General features: G+C 37.4%; 1 protein-coding gene across 1 annotated transcript in view; it reads left to right on the forward strand.

The window, feature by feature from the left end:
* Positions 1–15786, forward strand: part of TMEM245 (transmembrane protein 245) — a 77673-nt gene extending 61887 nt beyond the window's left edge. Inside the window, exons 15-18 of the mRNA XM_009330442.1 lie at positions 6327–6427; positions 8249–8423; positions 11253–11447; positions 12470–15786. Of these exons, the coding sequence (XP_009328717.1) occupies positions 6327–6427; positions 8249–8423; positions 11253–11447; positions 12470–12515 (517 nt within the window). The 3' untranslated portion in view covers positions 12516–15786. The remainder of the gene's footprint in view (positions 1–6326; positions 6428–8248; positions 8424–11252; positions 11448–12469) is intronic.
* Positions 15787–16705: the final 919 nt, after the last annotated feature.

Raw genomic sequence — 16705 nt, forward strand, 5'->3', positions numbered from 1 at the left:
GGGGGGGGGGGGGGGGGGGGGTGGGGTGAGTGCTGCTCAGGAACTGGCTGAGCATCGGTCGGCGGGTGGTGAGCAATTGCATTGTGCAGCACTTGTTTTGTATATTCTATTATTATTATTATCCCTTCCTTTTCTGTCCTGTTAAGCTGTCTTTATCTCAACCCACGAATTTCACTTTTTTTTTTCCCCCCGATTCTCTCCCCCATCCCACTGGGGTGGGGGGAGTGAGCGAATAGCTGTGTGGTGTTTCGCCACCTGCTGGGTTAAACCACAACAAACTGAGAAATAATGAGGGTCTTTTTCTTTAAGGGTACTGTTCTTTTAGGAATGAGAGTCAAAGAACAGCTTAAGAGTTTTTTTGCAACAGGACTTCTTTGAGTCATTTCATTCTTAAGTGTTTTCCCGGTGATCACTTGAAATTCGGAGGATCATTGTAGAAGAAGAATACTTCAGTCCTTTTTAAGATAATAGCTGTCCTTTGATTGTCACTGGTCGCTTGTCTTTTGCAATGGATCTTGGTGGTGTCTGAAGGAAGAAAATGAGTTATTTGGTTTTGAAGTTATGGTGACAGCGGCTGTTAGTTGCAGCTGGGGTAAGACAGCGCTCTTGTGCAAAGAAGAGTTCCTGCCCTCCAGCCTGTGAGTGTGCTGGCTTCTTTGCTGGTGGGAATGCAGCTATTTATGCCACTGCTCTATGGGTTGGATGGGGAGTAGAGAGCTGAGATAGTTAGTTAAAACTAACCCAGCAAAAAATAATTATTAGCTGAATTCATTGTAAAAACCGTCATGGCACATAAAAGAGACTGTGCTGGCAGGTAGACAGAGGAAGGGTGGTCTGTGGCAGAAATGAATGCTTGAGAACAGGGGAATGGGGGAGGGCTCTTTTCTTGTGGCAGTGCTGAGTTAACCTGATTTGAAATAAATTGTGAAACCGTGCTGTGAAGTTTGGAATGCATTGCATTTGCTTTTATACCTTGAACCCTCTACTTTTAAGATGTAAAGGTTGTATTCTCAAAAGAAATCGAGTAGCTGGAGTTTCTTAAAGCATTTCAAATTAGTCAGCTCTGTATACAGGAAGATTTTCAACAAAGATACAGTACAATCCTTGTAATGTCTACTTAGAGAATATGGGAAAGCACTGAACATCAGTGGTGTAAAGATGATGATGAAAGAGTGAAATTGTCTTTTTCTATAGTATTTTTGGCTTAGGGTGTTGCTGTTATCAAACTTGCATTTTAATTGGATTGTAAACTACTGTATGGCTTGTGAAGTGTTTTGTAAGGTATTTAGGGAAATGCTAAATCTTGCAAATGTTTCCAAAGACAAATGTCACTTTTGTCTAGTTTTTACTCTTATGCCCATTCAGCGGCCAGGGTCAATATGCCTTCATTATAAATTTAGTATAGTAACCAGTAAATCTCTCTTCTGAACTTAGTATATGCTTACTCTAATCTTACTGGAAACTCCAATTCTCATCATTTTGGCCCACATGCTCTTCTTTCCTCCAGTGCTCTGGGAACAGAGAGATCTAGAAAATCACATAACTCTGAGGTCAAAAAATGAGGTCACATGCTCTGAGTTGAAGCTCAAGGTGTGTTCTGCATCCCAGGAGTCTTCGCTTTTCTGCCTCTTTCCTTTGAACTGGGGTTGTTTGCAACATTAGGTTGAAATTTCTGAAATTTCACTGTGTCACTAATGGTGCACAGACCTTGCCCACAGGCTCTGTGAAGTGAACCTGAATTCAGGTGGACAAACATTTAATGTAAACTTCAGTAGAAGCAAAGGGGAAGCTGTAGACTTTTTATGGCAAATGAATAAAAGAGGAAAAAAAAATCCACTAAACCCCACAAAACCCATAAAATGAAAAGGTGGCACTTTCCCTTGTGAAATCCACAAGGAAACTCCCTAGCTTTTCAGTGAAGTAGAAAGAACTTTTACAAAAAAATATTTAGGCCAGCTATGCAGAAACATTTGACAATTTGACAGAAGTTTCTTCATTTTTAATCTGAGTAATGTGAAGTATGACCCGTGATCTCTGATTTTTTTTTTTTTTAATTTTACATGCTTGTCAAAGCTCAGTCAATGGAATATGTATGTCTAAGTATGCCTTACACCAACTTGCCATGAAGTGCTCATAAATTACACATTTGCGGATGACAGCTCTTGCAGGTAAAGTGGTTCATCCAGATACAGTGACAGTGAGACATGAGCAGCAAATGGATTTTCTGATTTCTGAAATATACAATTACTCTTGTATATAAAAGGAAGCTGTGTGTATGCCAACAACATATTAAGAGATTGAATTAATTTACTTTCATAATTTCACCAGGAAGGTCTGCATTTTACAGATGGTAATAAATTCATCCAGCGTTTGCACTAGCATACCACATCATCTTTAGGATCTGGTATCATAGATGCAGAGTAGCTGAAGCATACTGCTGATGAAGATTCTGGTTAGTGTTTTCAGCATTATTTTTTTAGCTTCCTTAACCATGAAGTCAAATGGATATGAATTTCTAGAGACTTTAAGATATGATTCTTAGTTTTTCTGACAAAAGTAACAAACATGAGTCTTCAGAGACTTAAAGTTCTCCTGGGCCACATTCGTGACAAAGTAGGATGCCCTGTGCTTTTTTCTGACTAGTTGAGGCAGACACAAAGAAAAGTGAAGGAGAGGAGGAGAATGAAATCAGGTATAGCCTCCTCTCGCTTCCTGCTTGACCACTGGCACCTCACGGCTTCTCAGCACTGTGTGATGCCTTCGCCTTTCAGCTTATTAGTTGCGTGTGCTAGATGCAAGGAGCTAGAGAGATGCTGTACTGTTCTACAGTCTTTGAGAGGCATATGCTATTTTGCTCTTGAGATAAATTAGGTATCAACTTGCAGAATGACATCAGACCAGGACATACCTGTTGGTCCATGATTAGCTTTTCTGTTATTCTACTAGTGCATCTGTAATGAGTAATGGACTTAACAGTGTAAAATTTGTTTATAAGCTGCATGACTACATCAGCAAAAGACATGGCAGAACTTGAATTTAAATTTGAATAAAATTAATCTGACAATAAAAATTATGCTTGTCTGAACTGTGAAAACTGCGTAAATTAGAATGGCAGTTTTGGATGCTTTCTTATGAATGAGAAACAGTTCTGCAGTTACTCCCTAACATAATTAAATTCACAGCTATTAACTCTGGCTGTTAGAATCATTCTTCTAGTTTGTTGTCTTTCTTTTGGTTACCATAAAAAGACTGTCTTCCCTTCTTTTGTAGTCTCTCTGGGAAAATCTAAAATGATTGCTTCTTTAAAAAGTCAGTCTTTCCTGTAGTTGTAGATGGATATTTTAACTTCAGGTGAAGTTGATACTTCAGATACTTGCCTGAAGCCAGAGGCCTGCCTCGCCTTCTGTATACTTAAATGTAGTTTTGGGGCATACTTACAGAAGTTGTTAAGACCTTGTTAATTTTACTACAGTACGGAAAGCATCTTTATGGGAAAAATAAGGACATACTTCAAGGACAGTTTTAAAATATTCTTGACAACTGAGATGTATTTGTGCCACAGTTCCTGTTTGATTGATAGGAAAAAGATTTACTCGAAGATTTAATTCTAGCATGTTGAAATCTGGGTTCTCTTAGATGCTATTAAATATTTAGATTTAATGCTTCCTTCTAACAAAATGTTCTGGGTATGTTGGGGTGTTTTTCTTTTTTGTTTTGTTTTGGAAGGACCTGGCAAATTGTATTAAAAAGAAGTTGAAAACTTTGTGTCACCAATGAAGAGTTTCAGAAATTGTGAGATACCTTCTTTATAGTGCAAAGGGATTTCTATGGACAGGTCTAAGATTTAAGAGACCAACAAGGCTGAGGAAGCTGGCTTGACAAAAGCGTAAGGGTTTAGTTGGAAAAAATGTATCTTTAGTGCAACCAGGAGAAGTGACGGGTTTGTTTTGTTGCACCCTCGTGATCGTTGCAGTACAGACAGCACTTCATCTCTCCAGCTGCCTGGAGACTTCCATTGCCAAAGACCCTATTGTAGTTGTTCGTGTTCTAAATTCTTAAAATCCAACCACAGATAACTTCCACGTATGGATTAAAGTGGTATTTAGCCCTCTGTTTTTGTAAGGTATCCTTAAATAAAATGTTGATAGATTGATTATTCCCCCTCCCCCTTTTATATGATGTTTATAGTTAATGGTTGACAGAATAGTTTCAATTAATAAACAGGTTCTTGTTACAAAAATATTATGCTCCTTTCATATCCTCGGAAAGAGCAGACATGAATTAAATGTCACAGAAAATGCAGAAAATTAAGAATTTTGAGTAGCTGAAGTATGAAAACATCTTGAGTTTTTAATGCAAACTAACATTTAGTATTCTTACCGTGGCTTTTGTTTCTGGGGTCTTCTCTCCTCCTTGCCAATTTTTTTTTATGCCAGAAGCTTACTTTTCTTACAACTAAAACGCAGGTGAGTATTTCACTCTTCAAAATCTGTAGACTCCATATATTTTGGTCTGTGATTTCCCATTTTAAGGGAAGCATTTAGAAGTTCATCTAAACTGCAAAGTATTCGGGCTCTTTTCACTGAGGCCACCACATATTTGTAAATATTCCTTCTCCTCCTTCACGCACCACATATTTGTCTTGTCAAAGGTTGGATTTGTTATTTCAGGTCATTCTTTAACGCTTGCTTTTTTCCATATTTTTCCCTTTCCCTCTTTTTGGGGGGAAAATGGCTGACAACAGCTGTTCCTAGTTAATCTGTTAAGAGAATCTCACATTTTGGATAACAGTGTTGATGTGTGAGGTTTATTATGCACGCATAACTTCCAGTGGGTAAATTTTAAATAAGATCATTTTGGTTCAAGGGAACCTATGCATGCCTTTAGGTGGGAAAGGAGGGCAAAAATATGCAAACTGCCCATGGAAATAATAATGAAGATAGTGCCCAAAGAAGCAAAAACTGGGAGTCTTGGAAATCTTGCTGGTAGTTCAGAAGAGAAGATTACCTAGTAGTTTAATAGCAGAGAAGGTTTCTTTTCTAGAAGGCTTCATCGACTCAACACAGGAAAGGAACTGTGCTCTTAGAGGCTTTAGTTCTAGAAAGGGACGTTTTCTGTGCAGACTGCGTTCCTCTTCAAAGTGCAATGAAAACCTTTCCACTAATCATCTGGCTGCATGATTTCTGTTGCATGTCTTCCTGTCCTCTCTGCCCTCCTGCCAGAGTTCCCAAAACTGCAAAGACACAAGCAGTGTAACTAAGAGCATGAAATGTAAAATGGGAAGTTAACATCAGCAAACTTTGCATTGATCTTTGCTAAGAGGGGGTGTGTGCCACCACTTCTGCAATGATGTAACTGTTAGGACTGTTCTGAGCAGAGGGTTTGGTTACTTAGATCCAAGCTAAAATAGTGGTTTCAGGAACCATGCCTTTCTCAAATAAGGGTGAAAACCGGGCATAATGCAGTGGTGACATATACCAGTTTGAGAGTATAATTTTTGTGATTGTAGTCCTAAGGCACAGGTTTTCAGTTCAGTTGCAGGATACTCCACATGTGTAAGTGTGCTAGTCCTGTAAAACTGATACAGCACCTAGCTGCCTGTTTGCTGTCTCATGAAGCTGTGGTCACACTTAAGAGAGGAGAACTTTGTTTTAAACTAGCATGTTGGGTGTAGATTCAGCATGATTGAATTAGATTAACAGACTTTCTATTTGTTTTTTAGTAATGTAACCTAGTAAGCAACTTAAAAGCTAGGAATATAAATATATTGAGGGTAAAATCCAGTAATGAATATGAGGTGCTCATTTATTTTCATCCGGAAAGGCATGTAAGTATGTAGGAACGTAAGAGTTTAAGCAGCCTATTTCACTTCACAGACCAGTGGTTTTAATCCAGTGAGAATGAGCAGGTGTGGAAATGTAAGCAGATAAAGAAAATGAATGAACAGGTAGAAGTGGAAAAGGGCCAAAAAAAAAAAAAAAAGTAGTTCATACGTAGAATGGTACTGCTTCTCATAGATAAAGGGTTATTTTTGATAGAGAATGTGGTCTGAAGCTTGAGCAGTTTCTTTCAAGGAGTTTATCCCTGGAACCCATTGCACAGTAAAGAACAGTCTGGGTTTTTTGTGTCTAAATACCTTAAATGACAGATGTGATAGATGCTTGTTCTTTTCATAGGGAATAAACGCATAAAGGGTTCAGTGTTACGTTTTGAGTTGTGTTACTGGTGGCACTAATGGCTTTGCAGTTTTTCAAAGCAGCTTGTGTATATAGTTCCCAGAATCCTATTGCCAATAAAATTTAATACAGTTTCTTTGATTGTTTTAGAGGTGTATTTGATGCTTCCCTCAAAATGGCTGGGTTCTATGGACTCTACACTTGGCTGACTCACACTATATTTGGGATTAACATAGTCTTCATACCATCTGGTAAGAATCTGAACAATTATAATCTATTTATAGATAATACTACATAATTATTTATTGTACAAGATCAGTAGGATTAAATGTTGCTGATAAGTTTTGAAGTTATTTTTAGAGAACATTAAATCAGAAGCTGGCAACTATCGGAATTTAGAGTTGCATAGGCAACGTTAATATGGTTGATCTGTGCAAACGTCTCAAGACAGTTTCTAGTAACAGGATTGGCTACTTTTTTTATCATAACACCTGAGTCTATTGATGAACTCAGTATATGGTATGAACTTAATGAGTAGCTATTCAGAATTTTTTCTTTATTCCCTGTTCAATATGTAACCTCATTTTTATTTCCTGTTTATTGTTCAAACCCCACTATAAAAATACTGTGACAAGTTCAATACTTTTGTATTACGCATTGCGGTTCCAAAGAACTTCTTAGCATTGATTGATTCTTCCAAGTTTAAATTTAAGCTACCGTAGATCTAATTATTTTATGAAGACCGTACAGCTTTTCATAGCTCTTATTTTCAAAATCTTTAGTTCCAACTGTGAATGTATGTAGCACTGCTGAAAACTTACTCTAGGGGTGTTTCAGGATGGCCATGGGTAGGGTGGAGAGAAGTCCCTGAATGCTATCTTACCTCTGAGCCTTGCCTTTTTCTGTTTTCACAACACATCCCCTGCCAGCTGTTTTACTTCTCCTGTCTGTTTCTTTTGCTGGATGTAATTCTTTCTCCTTTCTATTCAGTCCAACTCTTTCCAGGTTTTAACTTCATTCTGCCTGCCTTGACTTTTGTTTCTTCCATAGTTGACAGGTGCTGATTTTTTCAAGATGCTTAAATGCAGGAAGATGCGGTATCATGAAAATGCACGATAGAGGCGTGCTTCTTATTCTCAGTACTGTTGCCTGACTGTATTACCAGCCTCTGGTTTTCTGTTACTCTTTAATCTTAGCTTTGGAAGTGGCTGAACAGTTTTCACTGAAAAATTTTCTCCCCTGTTCCTCTTTTGCCTCTCGTCCCCTAAAAATAATAACAGTAATTTCAAAAATGTTGTACCTTCATGTACGAGGGAACAAAAGGGGAAGCTATAAAGCAACAAAACCCAATATAAAAGGAAATGGCTGTATTATAAAGTGCAACTACCTTAATGTCATTGGTTGTCGTTAGACCTACTTAGAAGATAATAGTTCTTTTTCTTTCAGCTACATGCAAAATCTTAAAAGTTTTTGCTTTCTGGTTAATGGGACCAAAAAAGAGGAAAAAATCTTAATTATTTTTTGTATTATGTTCATTCCTGTTGCATTAAGTTAGAATGACAGCAGTACTGCATCACTTTAGATTACAGCAGGTATTTGTACTATCAGAAGGGTGTACACCTGTGTGTACACATCTGCATACAGAAATACGTAAGTCATGGATTTTATATTTGCCTGGTTTCTTACAGCACTACCTACATTATTATGGTTGACTGCAGGAGATCCAGTAAGTTACAGTGAGACTTCTGCTTGTGTACTTCCTTGCACACAGCTGCTAATTTGTAGTTATGTAAAAGTTTGAAATGTGCATGATTGGTATAACTTTAAATTTTTCTGACTTGGTGCTGCTTTTGGAAGTAACACCTTATGACTGACAGCGTAATTTTCTTTTTTCCTAAACCACAGCTATAAAACACCAGGAGCCTTATGTGGCACTTCTTCAGTGTCTTTCTTACAACAGTTCATAGAAATGGGACTACCAGTGTGGCAAAAGTGTCAGAATTTAACTGTAAATGTATTTGTGAAATACGTTTCTCTGGTCTTTTTCTCACCTCTGCTTCTGTGTGCTCTAGCATTAGCAGCAATCCTTGGAGCAGTGCCGTTTCTGGGGACATACTGGGCAGCCATCCCTGCAGTCCTAGATTTATGGCTTGTGCAAGGACAGGGATGCAAAGCCATTTTGCTCTTGGTTTTTCACCTCTTGCCAACCTATTTTGTAGATACAGCAATTTATTCAGATATATCAGGGTAAGTACATTGAAGACTTTTTAAAGTTAGTACTGTAAAAATGCTTAATGATCATCAATGCCTTTAATTAAACTTACTTTTCTGAAGCATGCAGAACAGTATCTTCAAGCATAGGAATAGGTGTAGAGATACCACCTCATCATAAGAAGTCTTACTGACCTAAGTGCCTTTACTTTGCCAGGCTTCTTTTCTGTGAACTTTGTCACTTCAGAGGTCTTGAACTCGTTCTCAAAGTCAGCAAAATCAACTCTTTCAGTTGGTAAAGTAATTCTAAGAATACCTTTGCTATTTGTCTAATCATTGACTAAAGACATGTAGCATTTTCCTTTACATCACCTAACACCAGATGACGCTGCAGAGCAAACAAGAAATCCGTGAGCTAGTTAGGGACCTGAAAAAAATACTTTCATTTTTCAGAATGGTTTGTGAGAATTTTGAGGATTTTTTTTGAAGCCAGCCTTTGTGCTGTGTCACCATACCCCAGTGTAAAAATCTGTTGATTATGGATAGATCTTTAAATGTGTTGAGACAGATGAAACTGCAAAACTGGAGATAGGCTCCTACTGAGACAGTAGCCAATGCGTTTTCCTGTTGTGGGAGGTAGGCACAAATTTATTGAAAAACTCTTGCTAGGTGTTTGGCTGCCTCTATTGACTTGAAATGTCTCCTGGTTTCAGCTTTGAGTTTGTACACAGAGAAAACTCCAAACTATGGAGACAAAGTCGACGTCTGCAGTTGTATCTGGAGTGCAACTGAAATGTCCACTGACATTTTCTGCTGCTCAAATACCTAGTGAATCCCTTTATGCAATTCAGATTAGAAGATAAAGCAGCGCTGTTTAACAGAGCTGGCAAAAATGTGGACTGCCAAGTTTCATACGTGCAAGACGTTCACAACCACGTGCAAGATAGATATAAAATAGTACTCCTCTAGTCACTGCTTCAGTCTTGATCGTCAGAAACAATCCTAGTAAACTGTTTGAATTGAGAACTTCATGGTCCAGACTTAGTTACATGCTGGTACTAGTCCCTCATTTGTGCTGATTTTTTTTTTTAAATTATAGTGGAGATAATGTAGAACAAGAACATTAAGTGTTTCAGTTCTGTGTTAAGTTTGAAATTAATATTTTTGTTCACCAAATATAATTACACTGAACAGAGAGAACCAAATAATAATATGCACAATATTAATAATAATTTTCATAGACTGCGGCACTAGTCATTTTGCATGGTTTAAAGCTAACAGGTGAAGTATAATCAAATTATGATTTTTTTTTTCCCAACAATAAATCGTGGATAAATTTAAGGCTAGTAGCTGTTTAACCAGCCAGTAATTCTTACACTTACTAGAATATGTTTTTTGACTGTAGGGGATGCAGACTGTGTTTACTGTCCAGAAAATATATGTGGCAGGAATAGATTTTCTGACAGTGGAGCAAAATTGTATTCTTCCCATTAAATAGAACAGTAAGCATCATGCTGTCTTGCAGATTAGATTAAATCTATTTGAAATAGCTATAATTAGATTATGCAGGGTTTTCTAAATGCATTAAATTTATACTGTAGTCCTATTTCATCAGGTGACCTGTTGTTTAATTTAGCAAACTAGCCAGAAGAAGGTTCAAACTGATGCAAATGCTGGAAAAAAAATTATTTGAAGTTTTTAAAGGTTTAGAAATGAATCGTGTGTACTGTTGGAGAAACATAAAACTTCAAGGTCAAATCTGTCCCCTCCAAAAAACAATCTGGCCCTACCAGTAGGTTAAATTTGATCTAGCTAAGACGTGACTGAGGTGTGTATGATGTAATAGGTCATGTTTCATGGTCTTATTCTGCACACAGTTGTGATGAAGGCAAAGACTGCGAATATGGGAGTTGGGTACAAGTCAGGACCATGCTAGAAACCGGGCAGAAACTGCCGGAGCTCTAAACTGACTAGCTGGTACTTTCACTCCATTACACTCAGAATTTAGAGCAACTTCCTGAAAATCGGGTGCTAAGTTTCAACTGTAGCTTTTCTTATATAATTCCATATTACCATCATTATTTTAGCTATAAAGATTAAGCACGATGAGCAGGTTTTGTGTAAATGCTGTTGACAGGATTCGTGTTGTGCATCTGAACTGAAACATGGAAAAGAAAAATGGCATGGCTTACTTGCTGCCATAATAGCTCTTATCAAAAGCTCCGTGGGCCCCAACTTTCCAGTAAATATTAATTTCATAAAAATCTGGGTTTGTTTTTCATCTGAAAACATTAAAAGCTAATGATAACAAACACTCAATCTGAGAGGTTGTTTTGTAACAAAATGAGAAGATACGACTCTTTATTTAAAGAATATATGCTAACTGTTCTTTGAAAGATGCAATGCAAGTTGCTATCATCGTGTAAATTAATGTCTTTGCTCAGGGCCGCTCATAGTACATGTTGCTAGTTGTCTTAAAATTTAACAATTCTTGACCATAAAGCATGAACGTTCTTTGTAATCAATCATTTTTCCATTTTCAAAATGGAAATGTTTTTGCCATTGACTCCTTCAGACATTCTTCAGCAGATGTCTATAAAGTAGCTACTCCATTGTGGGTATTACCAGCGTTACGTGCTGTAAAACATTGTTTGATCTGTTGTGCAAATACAGCACAGAATACAGCTTGGAATATTTGTGCAGTCATTCAAACAGCAGTTTATAGTGTAAATATGGCTATATATAGCTAGCTGTGTCATTTCCTAAGCTCAGTAAAACTTTATGATTAATTCACATTTCATAATTGATAGTATTGTTGTTTGTTGTTCTTAATTTAATTTTATTCTGCTTGTGCCATAATTCCAGAGGTGGTCATCCTTACCTGACAGGTCTTGCGGTAGCTGGTGGAGCCTATTACCTGGGACTGGAAGGAGCCATCATAGGACCAATTCTACTTTGTATACTTGTGGTTGCTTCCAACATATATAGTGCCATGTTGGTGAGTCCAACAAATTCAGTGCCCACTCCATCACAAGCAGCATGGCCGTTACAGATTTACCGGTAAGTTATAAATGTCTTACGCATATGCATTATGTTTTTACATGGATCAGTGTATATACGCATAGGTATAGAGAGTGTGTGCATGAGTCTTATATATGAGTGTGCATACACACCTACATACATGCGTGTTGAAGTACTTGGAGAGGATTCAGCTAACCTATATTCTGCAAATAAAAATTATGGTAAAGTCAAATAGTCACTGGAACTTGTAAACTTGAAATGTTTGTTTAACGTCTCTCAGCTTCTTATAGAAGGCTCTTTTAGAAAATTCACTGATAATACCTTTGTATCCTATAATTTATATGTTGCCGTTGTGCTAGGAGATGATTGAGCATCCTTTTTTCTGTGTAAAACTGTTATTCATGGATGTCTAATAGTCAGTGTTCATTGTCCTTAATAAAAGACCTGCCTGCAAATACTGCATTTTTATGTTACTGTACAATACTGCAAAATACAAATAAGCATACTTGAATTTAAAAAATGAGATAACGTTAGATGCCATTTTTATTCCATTAAAAGTATGATCTTGATTAATCTCTTTGTTGAAGTTACCAAATGTGGAATACAGAAATGTATCTTTACACTGTGCAGTTAGGAATGGGATGAATAAACTCCTAATTGAATGCTTGCTTAGAGTTGGAAATCATATTGTGAAGTTATTAATGACAGTAGCCATTTTAATGTCTCTACTGTCTTGTTCAATTACATAGGTTAGCTCATTATACATATATCTTAAAGAGGATTCTGTGCTTGTCAGAAATAATCCTTTGCTTCATTCACAGGAATAATGTTGTCATCTTTCATATGGGTACTTAGGAGAAAAACCACTAATTGGACCTGTCTGTAGTCTCCGACTTGTAGAAGTTATGTTCCAAGACTTCCTGTTTACGCCGTAGACAGAGCTTCCCATAGTACACGCAAAAATTTGCGTGTGTGTTTGATTCCTGTTTCATTTGTAGGAGACTAGATATTTGTACTCGCTCAACAGATTGGAGTCTTACTTTTTTTCCCCCGCCCCCCAGGTCATGTAGAGAGAGTCCTGAGGAGATAAAAACGGCTGCAGAGTGATGAAGGTGCCTGTGCTGCACCTATTCAACATGAGAGAATCGCTGTCTTCTGTCTTGAGTTCACAACAGCCATGGCCGTCTGTCCTTCTCCAGCTGTGCCAAGGGGCAGTTCACAGGGAAGCATACCTTGGGTTTTAGGAGAAACCACTTTTCAGACATCTGCTGGCCTTACATTATTGTGCACTTTGCCTCTTCAAGAGAGAATGTCTACTTCCCATGGCTTTGCATACTAACACACAGTTCAACTGCCTTCTTGAAGACCTTGAAGACCTTGCGTCTTTGTAAAAAGAATGGTTAAGAGGACAGGTATATCCACTGGAGTCATTATCTTATCTGCTGAAATGACTAACGGCTTTTATTTATTGGGTTATTTGTGTTATTAAATTGTAGTAGCTTTAAAGAAAGCTAATTCCAAAATATTTATTCTCAGTTAATCTGGTGGCAAAAAAGGTGTAAACCACTCACTGTTAAACGAAAGTAGAATATAATTATTTGCTGCTCCTTGAAGTATTTCTTAGAGGCTTTGACCATCATCTGTAACTTATAATAACACCTAAATACTATCTTCTTATACACACACTGAAATTGAATGTTGTTGGAGAATGGTATTTCTAATATCTTCCTGAAATTAGTAGACATGCAAATTGTTAAATGTGGGTTTTCCTCATATTGAAATAGGAGGAGTTGTTTAAATAGTTCAAATCTTGCCCTCATTTGCAGTGAAATCTGATAGTATTTTGCTGCTTACTCACCATCCCAGTGGAGTCATCTCGTCAACTAAATTTAATCAAAGGCCTTAAGTGTTTTCAGGCAGAGGTAATGTACGATTGTCAACGTCTACTTCCGGTAATAGGAAGAAGCTGAATGGGGATTGTTTAATGTTGGTTTTCAAATGCTGTGGCTGAGTTCAGTTAAACTTAAATTTGTTTGAAAAGTTACTTCCAAAGAGGAAGGAGAGAGAGTGTGGATTTTGTTTTAGTTTAGTTTGGTGGCTTTCCCCTGTAAGCCTCTGGCCAAATATCTTAAGAAGATATATCTTAATATATAAGATAGATCTTAATAATAAACAAAGTTCTTAAATTCCTGAAATGGTGTGTTGCCTAGGTCACAGCATCAAACTACTCTAGTGTTTTTCTTCCATACGTAATTTTGCTTAAATTGCAGTTTTGGTGACAATTAAGGCCTTTTGTACTGATTGTTGAAATATTTTGACACAATGGATCTTTATAAATGGATCCTTTTTACAAATAGGAAGTGGGGGTTTTGGTAGAAATTTCGTACTTGAACAGCTTTTCCACAAATACAGTGAGGCCCTAGGTACGAAGTAGCAGATGCACATGCTTAACCAAAGAACCACCTTTCAGCTTCTAGTAACTTCCCTTGAATTTATTTTGGAGTTTGATTGATAGTGAGTTAGACAAAATACAGGCATGCCTTGCATTTATTGTTGACGGTAATGCAACTGTTGGAACAAAAACCTGTTCTTATCTAGGGATAAGGATATCTAAGATTTGTGTACAAACAGCTCTCGGTAACTCAGATGTCTGTTTTACTCAAGTTCCAGAAGTGCTGACAGATTTGGAAGGCTCCTATTTTCATGATATTGCATGTATTTTTACATTGTTTCTAAAACTACATTGCCATAGGAAGTGATTGGAAGGTACTCTGATACTTACTAAGCAAGAAAGTCCTGATACAGGTTTGCAATAAACAGGCTGCTTATTGAGACACAAATGGCCTACTCCTCAGATTCTCAAAATTAGCCGCTGCAATTTTACTGATGAAATTTTATGCTTAAATGGGGGGTTTCAAGCGTGCTGGTTTTGCACTTGCAAACTTGCAGCTATGTGTTTGGAGGACAGACTCGGGCTTGATTTAGCGGTTTGACTCGAGTTCATTGAAAGACGGAAACAGCCCATGTAGTATTTCAAATTCTGAAGGACCTACACATCGGTTCCAACTAACTGAATAGGAAGGATGTATTGCTTGAGTTAAGTAACTGTCCTGTGTTTTAATTTCCTTGGTTTTGTGGATCACATAAAAGCTTTAATGAAACACGTTTTCATAATTTTTGCTGGCTAGGGTGGAGGATGACAAAGAACCTGAGGCTGTCCCTAAGTATTCCCCCAACATTCTAACCAGCTTGAGTGAGACCACCGTGATACTTGGGAAACTTCTTTATTATATTACTTTTCTAGTTCAGAATTTTGCACTGAACTGTGTTCTTATTATAGCTTCTTGTAGACAGCATTTGAAGAAGATTACCGGCAAGAAATATGCATCTTTAATGTATTTCTAGTTTTCCATTGTTCCTCTTTACTCACTGGTCAAGACATTTCTGTTGTCCGCATTTGCTATCCCAGTTATGTCTGAGACAATCTTTCAGATTCCTATGGTACTCAACATAGTCATTTTAAAGAGTCATTATAAAGCATTCTTTTGTTTGTTTTTAAGTTTTCCTCTTCTCCCTCCCCCTTCACCCGACCTCCTTAGATCAAAGAAGGGTCTCTGCCGTGAAGATTAAAATAGTCTTTCAGACACAGTTATCTTCAACAGTGGCAAATCAGTAAAATCAGCTGAGAAGATGTGTTGCTATTTTGAAATGTTCCTTTGCCAACATGAAGAGAAATCATTTTGTACAGAGAGTTCATATCTGATGTAGTCTTGTTAGTTGGCCCTGCTTTTAAATGAGGCTTCATATTGATGCTTACTTTTTCAAATTCAGCTAAGACTTGCCATGAAGAACCATCCGTAGTACAGTCATTCTCAGTAACTGTAGCTTAGGGAGCTCATGCTATGTGCTATGCCTGACTGAGGAACCAATTGTATGGTTCAGTGGTGGTACAGTAACAGTATACTGCCAAAAAGAAAAGAAAAAAAAGAAACAAACCCTCCAATAATAGCTTCTTAGAATGCGAAATACTGAATTTTGCCATGTTTAAAAAAGAAAAAACAGAAAATCCCAAAACACCACCTTATGAAAAAACATATCTTGATTATTTACGGTTTGTCTTTAGTGTCTAATTACTAGTAGAAATAGAAAAACTTGTCCTTGCATATTTAACAATCCACATTCTTTTTTGAAAAGACTCAGCCTCTTCCAAGAACAGTTTCGTTTAGATCAATCTCACATTAATGTGAAAATAATCAAACTGGTCATTTTGACTTCTGCTCGTTGTAACGTACCAGTTCCTGGTTATATTGCCTCATCTGCAAAAGCAAGCAGCAGCTCTGTGGGATAAGCTTTTAGATGGCTTGTGGGTCTCAAAAGAGGGGAGGAGGAGGAACTCCTCACACACCCTTTTCTGTAATGGCATTAAACTACAGTTTTCTTAGGAGAGACCATCTTTTTCATAATGCTTATAGGCAAGAAGTTAATGGTCTTTAGCTTTACTGTAAACAGTCATTCCAGGAGCAGGTATTTACTTGTATTTAGTACATTTAGTATTCAGTTTGAACAAAAACAGTTTAGAATTCAGAAGGGAATGCTTGTAGTAAATGAAGACAATGTGGTCTCATGGTATTGTAAAATACAATTGTGCTGGTTTTTATCATTCTCTTCTAGCAAATCAGGCTTGTTGCAAATAAACGTAGTGCCAAAGGGCTAGTGGTAACTGGTTTTTGCGCGAAGTTAGCCCTTCTTCCCCTTCCTGTACCTTAGCTGAACGTTACTGTGCTGTAGCAGAGCTAGCAGATGTGACTGCGTGCCAGTTTACAGCCCGGCATGTTAACTTCAGGTCACTGTAAATACTGGCTTAATTGAATACATGAAGCAACAAACTGCAATGGGCGAGAATCTGGCACACATTCATTTTGCCAGCCTTACTACAATATGTGACTTTCAGCACAGATGCGCTGTGACCAGTTGGGAACAGTAATGAATTATTTTGAAAGACTGCTTTTTTTTTTTTTTTTAAAGTTTAACATTATAGTCATACATATGATATACATTTTTCAGAAATTAAATTGATACCCATGTATGTAATAATGGAGACAGCAGCCGGATATTTCCATGCGCAATGGTATGTATTTGCAGCTCGTCTAGGGTACATTTAGGCTTGTCTGATTTCAAGGACTCTGTGGCTTCTCTTGAAGACTTCGGGGAGGAAGGTATACTTATGTATATTTTATCAGTGATTATTGGATTAGGAACTCCATAATCTGTTTTAATGAATAAAATAAGAAAAAAGC

This window comes from Pygoscelis adeliae, unplaced genomic scaffold (genome assembly GCF_000699105.1).
Source record: "Pygoscelis adeliae isolate BGI_AS28 unplaced genomic scaffold, ASM69910v1 Scaffold78, whole genome shotgun sequence".
NCBI classification, from domain to species: domain Eukaryota; kingdom Metazoa; phylum Chordata; class Aves; order Sphenisciformes; family Spheniscidae; genus Pygoscelis; species Pygoscelis adeliae.